Raw genomic sequence first — 8,178 nt, forward strand, 5'->3', positions numbered from 1 at the left:
GCCAGCAACGGCCTTGATGGGGAACAAGGTGCAACACAAGGTGCAACAGGATAAAACAGCAGCATGCCCATTCCTGTCAGTAATTTCGGCAGCAGGGGTTCAACCTGTTGTACTATGGCTCAACTTCCATTCCAGTTTTAGCATAAAGGAAATACGGCCCTGCGCGTTTAGTTACTGACGGTGTGGCCCCTGGTGTGGCCCCGATCTGCGTGCCCCTGCTTTCTCTCCGCTTGGATAGGCGCATGGACATACAGTCCTTACCATCATATGGTGGAGCAAACGTCGTCTAGCTAGGCAAAATTGAAAGCGTTACGCATCAATCTGGGCATGACGCTGGCCAGGGCCACCTAACCGTAAAACAAGTCAACGACACGTCGTTGAGAAGGGCGTGCCCTGGTTAGAATAGGCAGAACAGTCGACTTCAAGTCAAGAAGACCCAGATGGCAGGCCAGCCTAAAGGCAAGGTCGTCGAACATTGATTCGGTTGCTATGTATGGATATTCAGTACACTCAATGACATTGCCGGAGGTCTGCAGCTGATCATGATGGTGTGTTACACTGCGGGCGGCTCGTCCCGAGAAAGGACGAGCAACTTCGGGGCCCTGACCGGGGGCCGAATTCGAAACACAGCGCAGGAGGGGGGCGCGGCGCGGCTCTACGTCCGTTGCAGCAACATTGCGTCCAAAGTGCCCAGCACAAGGAGCATGTTATCGCTCTATACGTTTATCAATACTGTTTGCCGCGCGCGCTGGACTGTTGCTAAGGTGACTGTGTGGATGTTTGGCAATTGATGCCAGCTGAATTAGCCTGGCTTCGGGCAGTGGGTAGTGCATAACTGTTGTGAATTTGATGTATCTTTTGGATGCTTGGAACGTGTTTTATCTGAGAATGTTAAAATGTACTTGATGTTAAGGCATTATGGCAAACGGAGATGTTTGGTCGTACCGTTGAAATAACGTAACGTACCGTTGAAATATACGAAAACTATGGATTATGAATTGAGCAAGTGCCGGTGGATATGGATATGGCAGCTAACTGTACTCAAGACGGGGCTGTATGTCCATGCGGAAGCTGCTGCTGCCGCGGCCGTGGCTGTGCTTGCATTTCCCGGCTTGTTTGCTAACCGTTCGTTTCACCTCCTGTCGAAGCCAGGTTTCAGCCATTGGAGGTCGGAAATGGTGTTTTGGCAAATTGGGATAAAACTTGGAGCGTCCGTTGCCACAGAGTAATCGATATCGTTTCCGAGGACAAAGGCGTCTAAGATGCAGATTGGTCCATAATGATGGGCAAGGAGAAGTGGTGAATGGTAAAATTAGGTGTGGATTAATCTTCCGTTGTAGTGCAGGCAGTGTTTAGCAAAAGGAAAGTTGCCATATGAACCGTCTGTATTGTACATAGATTGTTTTTGCGTGATGATTAACACAAGGCCTGGTGTTGCCTTTTGTTTGTGCAGGGTTGAACTACTCACTTGCGGTCTTGCTGTACGGCAGGCACCTTGATAGGGTTATATGTCCGGAATCGTTTGTCCATTGCAGGACTTCTTCATTTCGTTTCACTTCATGTTTACTTGGCCGTTCCTTTCATGGCATTATCCAGCAGTCCTTTCTTGCCCTGAAAGAGTGAGATGTGACGCATTTGTCTGACCTATGGCGCATATATGTCAGACAAATGCGAGATGTACGCGTCCATTTCGTCTCCAGCTTGCCATCTTTGTCAATTCACGAACTTAATATTACAGCTCAGCTTGTACAATGTCCTGCCCTTGTGGCGTGTGTGTTTCTATGCCTGACGCGAAAGTGCCCTTTGAGCGAGATCTCAATATTTTGGGTACTCTGTGACTTCTGCATGCTCTTTTGCTTTGATAGAGGAACTTTATTTACAGCTTCCTTTATATTGTGTCCTGAACTTGCGGCGAGTCCGTTTCATCGCCTGACGGCGATAGCGCCCTAAGAGTGATTTCTAAAGGGTAAGGGCGCCCGGTGACGGGCACGCCAACCCCAACAGGAAGGAGCGACCGCCGAACCACTCCGTCATTGGAGGGCCGTTACATCAGTCAGAGTCTTAACCGTTCTCCCTTATGAATGCAAAGCGCCGTCAACTGTTCGGATCCTCCAGCCAGCTACATACACTGGGTTGACATTACTGCAATTAGCGGTTTAAGGTTCTGGGTTCGATTTCTGGGGAGAACCCCGATTTAGTCGGGAGCGCGAGATATTGGCTAGCTGCTGAGATGTGGAGTTGTGGTCTCAGTTGAAGGACCAGATTCGCACGTTGGATTGGTGGCGATTGCCGAACCCTCCGTCTCTTCGGATATTCGGGTGAATGGATGAGGAGGGGTCCCTGAAGGCTGGATCCGCCGCCTTGGACTTACAGTTCGTATGGCGAAGTACAGTGTGGTAGTGGTGGATGGTGCTATAAGGTGATAAATGATCGTAGAACTGACAATGTGATAAAGCGGCCCAGAAGCCTCCCACTCTGTAACATTACATTACATTACATTACACATACACCAGATCAGATGCCAAGCAACCCCTCCGTTACACCGAACGCGCATGCTCTACAGCTGCGCGATGATCTACCCATGCACTCACACCGGTGCCAATAGCGCCACCCTATCCTTGCGAATCCTGCCCCCGACCGGTTTCGTTATCCAACCATCATCTGGCATACAGCCCGGCCCTGGCCCTCTGCAGTATTTCTTCCTCCGCCACTGCTCTGCGGCTAAGTGTATACATCTTCATGGCGAGCTCCCCCTCCAGCCGCCCAGCGCACTGGGGGAACCCGGCATGTCTAGCTTTCGACACCCCAATCTATTTCAACCGGCGAGGGGGACCAGCGGTGGGATCCGAACCCACATCTTCCAATATAGCTAGATATTGTGTGTCTATGTATGTCTGTATGTGTGTGTATGTGTGTGTATGTGTGGGTATGTGTGTGTATGTGTGGGTATGTGTGGGTATGTGTGTGTATGTGTGTGCATGTGTGTATGTATGTTTATTATTATTAACGTGGGCTCCTATGTTTATTATTATTAACGTGGGCTCCAGACTCGTGAAAGGTAGAGCCAGCGCGTCAGCTGGCCTTGCACTGCACCGGAGGGGAATTTGCGTGCGCTGTTAGGCGATTCCGGACGATAATTCCGGACCGGCATACTAATCGCATCCCCTGGTTTATGATGAACTGGGATTGACGGAGGTATAACAAAATTTTGTTAAGCGTCCCTTAGCCGGCCGATTGGCAAAGCTTTAGGTGATGTACAATGTACGACATTCTGACTTACCGTCGGATGGAAAGGTTGGTTGGAGGTTAGTCCGCTCATGTATATACATAAGAGTTTAACATTATTATGAAATGTCTAGTGTAATTTTAGTTTACTACAATTACACTAGACAATCTCTGTATTGTTTATGTGGACTATTAAGATATTCCACATAAACAATACTGGATTGTCCAATATTGTTATTGTTCCACGAGCAGTGGTTTTTTTCGTTTTGGGCCAAGTACCCTAGAGTAATAAACTGAGTATTTCTTGCGGTTACAATTCCTATTTGTATAGTCGCTGGGGGGGGCTGCCCCCCCCCCCGAACCCCCCTTCAAAGGCCGTACGGTGTGCTGTAAACAACACCTGACGTCTGGAAACACACATGCCGTACCACGTGTATAATATTATATAAAATACAATATTATACATGTAAATAACATAAGGAATAGTTAAAACACATCATTATTTTGTACGATGGGGTTTCGGCAAAAAAGACTCGCTTCGAGGTTTACATACCAAGAGGGCAAGGGAGCGGTGTTCATTCCTCTTGACACCAAAACACAGAACACGTGCGTGACGTGTGTATATGTGTGTATGTTATGCGTACATGTACATGTAGGTGTGTGTATGCGGACATAACCCATCTACACAAATTTAAAGTCCCCCTTCTCAAGCTATCCTATCTTCAGTCATTACCGCTGCCCCTTCCCCCAACTTCTAACTAACTAATAAACCAACTGCCGCGCCGCCATCCCCCCGCATCGCTTGCTGGACCACACACAAATGCGATGAAGGCCCAAAACGGAAAAGCCTTAGCACGACATGCGGGTGCGATACGGCATTTCTATATAACGCTAGAATAATTGTCAACAATAACAGAAGCTGCGAGGAATAATAGCACACAGTGCCTGCTGCACGTGCAACACAACAATTTTTATCAACGTACACGCGCTGCACAAAAGTAAGTGCCCGAACAAGTATTTCCGCAGTCTCCTTTAAGGAATGAATACACATCCATGACTGGTTGTACGACAGTACGACAGGCAGATACTGCAAATTGCCCCAACTGAACTGAAAAGCAATAAGATACAACGTACACAACGCCCTTAGCAGAGCGGCAACAGTGCCCTCTCCTTCCTAGAGCAGGGAGACATTCATTGATTGCACAATGATGTCAGCCGGGGCCTTATTATTTGCTGGGAAGTGCCGTACTGTCGTACACTGTACTGCGGTGTACACATGCCACATGCCACACGTTTCCGTCTTTCCTTCCACATGCTCTAACGCCGTCAGCCCGGTAAGCCCAATCCAAATCGCCTCGCTACAACCAACCGCCTCGTTCCTTCCATTCCATCACATAACTCAGTATTTCTCAGCAACAACCTATTGTCCGGAGATTTATCGACCTGACCCTGCAAGCTAGTTCAAACGCTTCAAAAGCAAAGCACTTCTACAAACTTCTCATCAAACGCAAATGCAAACGCGCAGGCAGAAGACCAATAATGCCAATTTCTTAAGGCACAACCCTTCTCCAAGAGCGCGTTGAGAATTTATGTTCTCGCCGTCCATTCCCCCTGATGATGACAGCCCCTCGTCCGAAAGATTACAACCGCGGTTGTTAGTCAAGAGTCAGTCCTGGCTCATCTCCTCATTATATTTCTGCTCCCATCCTCCTTTTAACCACCATAGCTCATAACTGGTCAATAGCTCGTTTTATCAGTCAGCGCGCCATCGCGACGTTTTACCACACGCACGTTCTGGCTCTCGATCGTGGCCCGCGCCACGGGCCATATGCCCCATCGACGTACTCACTGAGACGCGCGCGGACCGCCGGTGCGCCAGAAAGCCTTTCCTAATCTTAATCGCCTGTTACAGGCGAAAACCAGTTCCACATCCAGATCCAGGAATCGCTCGCGATTTCCCTCGTAAATTAACTAGCTGGCGAAACGGAAAGATTAGAGTAGAGAGCGCTGTGCAACTTGCCCGTGCTCTCCTGACCACCTCCTTATTTATGCATACCTTCAGCTCTTATAACTCTCTCTCTATATATATATATAACTCTATAACTCTACAAAAAGACGTGGAAAAGGAGACAGAAGGGCAGAGTGTGTGGAGGAGGAGGAGGAGGAGGAGGAGGAGGCTAAGGAGGACACGAGACGGCACAGGCGCTCATTTTGCAAAAATACGTTGCGGAAGGCGAAACCAGAGACGATGTACGGAAAACACAGACGTAAATCCTTCTAGGTGTTTAGGGTACAGGGGGATTAAGGGGAGGGAGGGGGGGAACTGGACACGAGCACACCCGGGCGCCTGGAGCGCCACAGAGGAGAAGAATGGCGCTGATGGGGACTCCTGCCGGTGAGAACGGGCAAGGGCGCGAGGTGAAACCATGGCATGATTGTACGGCATCAAAACGGCTCCACCAGCGGTTCTTAGCCACGAAGAGAGAAACGGAGGGAGACCCCCCCTCAGGCGGGTCTAACGAAGGGAAACACGGACCTAAATAGACTGGTCACGTAAGGTGGCCTCCTTCGCTAATGAATTAGTGCCTGCATTGCACACCTACAACAAACATACGCTCCTACACACGTCCATGATCACGCAGCCAAGTCAGCCGCGAGATGAGGTGAGGTGTTGTATCTTCAAAGAGCCTCCAAATATGTCTCTGCAACCCCATCTTGCCCGCCTCGCTCTCCCATTGATCGCCGCCAGCCGCACACCAACAGCTCTCACGCTAGCCTGAACAGGTGTGTCGGTGGTGTCGGTGATGGTGGTGATAGTGGTGATGGTGATAGTCGTGGCGATAGTGGTGATGGTGGTGATAGTGGTGATGGTGATAGTCGTGGCGATAGTGGTGATGGTGGTGATAGTGGTGATGGTGATAGTCGTGGCGATAGTGGTGATGGTGATAGTCGTGGCGATAGTGGTGGTGGTGGTGGTGGTCCAGGGCTCCCCGCCCTCCAGGAGTAGCTGCTGTCCCAAGCGCTGTGTACCGTCTCCGTTACACCAACGCCTTTGAAAACCCGCCGTCCAAACGGCAAGGTAACCTAACTAGGACACGGACGGGGTAGCCTAATTAGGACTGGAGAGAACCCCAAAGCATGAGGACACAAAATGCTGGTCATCAAGAGATACACAATTTCTGAAATTCGCCTCTGAAATTTCAAGAATGTATACTCATCACCAATATTCGCACCCGCTTTCCTGACCCTCCAGCGAACCTCGACAAGTCCCGACGCATTTACAAAGGCCAAGTAGCAGGAATAAATAACAACACAACACTTTCAAAGCGGCAATGCTTCATAAACATGCGGACAAACAACAGTTTCCGTTGGATGCCCGGCTGCCTTACACCGTTTGCCCTCCTCTTCCTCGTAATCACCCCCCTCCTTTCTACACACTACAGCCACTCCAGCCTAATAAATCAACATCTAATACCCTCACCATCATCACCAGCGCCACGCTCAGTAAGATTTCCCTCATCATCACCACCATGATAGGACCATTGCCATAATCACTGTCAGCATGGCAAAAGACGCGAACCATGCTTTGCCATTGGAGACCACCAACCACCAACCACCAACCTAAGCTTGTTTACCGAGGCCTGCCGGCGACATAGCGCGTACCTTTCATCAAACCGCAACACACCACCCTGCGCGAAATGAAGCACCTCAATAGTTACACCTTCAAATCCCAATCGATTTCCCTTACCACTGATCTGGACCAGGAAGGGTGAAATCCTGGTGAATTCCTTCCACCTCGCCACAAACACCCCTTGTCAAACCCCACCCGCCATCGCTCCATCCCCCAAACCGCCACTCTTTCCACCTGCCATGGCATTTTGCCTGTTGCGTTTTCGCGCCCACCCGCCCCCTGCCAGTCACAAAACAGACCTCCACGTCTTTCCAGAGACTGGGAGACCTTCTTTCCCTTCCCCCGCACATACACATACACGCTCCTGCACAATTGATTCGCCGATTTCCTCCAAATGCACATCCAGCAAAACCATCCTGCCACCAATTCCCATATCTTGAGCTGTGCAAAGTATCGCCCCCAACCCAATATTCCAAACTTTCCCCCGCCATCCACTCACCTACATTCCGTTTTCCATTTCTACAAAGGCGGATCTCCAGTTCCACCTCGAAATTCAACTTACAAAAAAAAGCCTAAGCCCTCTCCCCCCACATGAAAAAGAAACAAAGATGGCATGCAACTCCCCCCCTGATACCTAACCCACCACAAGGCAAAGCATCAACTAAAACACCCATCCTCAACGGCTTGCAGTCAGCGGCCAAACGAGAAATAACCACCCACATACCGCCCAAAACACGCTGGATGCATTCCTGCCCTCGCCAATACGGGACGGTGCGCCGCCCCTTGATGACCACAACAGCACAACCATCTCCACATCCAACCCTCTCGCGCTCCGCTCCGCATCGTGTCGTGTCGCGTGCTTGTCGGAGGTAAGGGTAGGGAGCGGCTGTTTTGTCGCCCATCCATGGAGAGGCATCGTCATCTCAAAAAGATGGTGGATGGTGGTGAAGCTACAACAAACTACTAGGCGGATGCGTGGGCAACCGGTGCAACCACTCTGCCCCCACCGTTGCCTGCACCATGCCTGCTCTCCGCAATGCGGTTATTCCATCTACGTACAACTTCCGTTAACATTAACTGCCGCTACTGCTGCTGCTGTTGCTGTCAGCCCCCGCCTGCCTGACGCGCCGCTGTGCACTCTCCCTCCTCCTCCTCCTCCTCCACCTCGCCCTTGACACGCGGGCCCCACGTCGCCTAGCAGCGTGAAGTCTCTAAATGTCGTACATGATGCGGCCATGATCGACCAGCGGCCGTGTGGAGACCTGCTCACCCGCATGTGCCACATGTGATCTCATGTACGGCGCACGGGACTGCCGCCGCCG

At 50.6% G+C, this 8,178-nt stretch overlaps 1 protein-coding gene across 1 annotated transcript in view; it reads right to left on the reverse strand.

The window, feature by feature from the left end:
- Positions 1-8,067: 8,067 nt before the first annotated feature.
- VOLCADRAFT_117641 (uncharacterized protein) overlaps positions 8,068-8,178 on the reverse strand; it is a gene marked incomplete at both ends in the record, with an annotated part of 2,405 nt that continues 2,294 nt past the window's right edge. The window contains one exon of the mRNA XM_002950768.1: positions 8,068-8,118. Coding sequence (XP_002950814.1) covers positions 8,068-8,118 — 51 coding nt within the window. The remainder of the gene's footprint in view (positions 8,119-8,178) is intronic.

This window comes from Volvox carteri, assembly GCF_000143455.1.
Source record: "Volvox carteri f. nagariensis unplaced genomic scaffold VOLCAscaffold_20, whole genome shotgun sequence".
Taxonomy (NCBI): Eukaryota; Viridiplantae; Chlorophyta; class Chlorophyceae; order Chlamydomonadales; family Volvocaceae; genus Volvox; species Volvox carteri.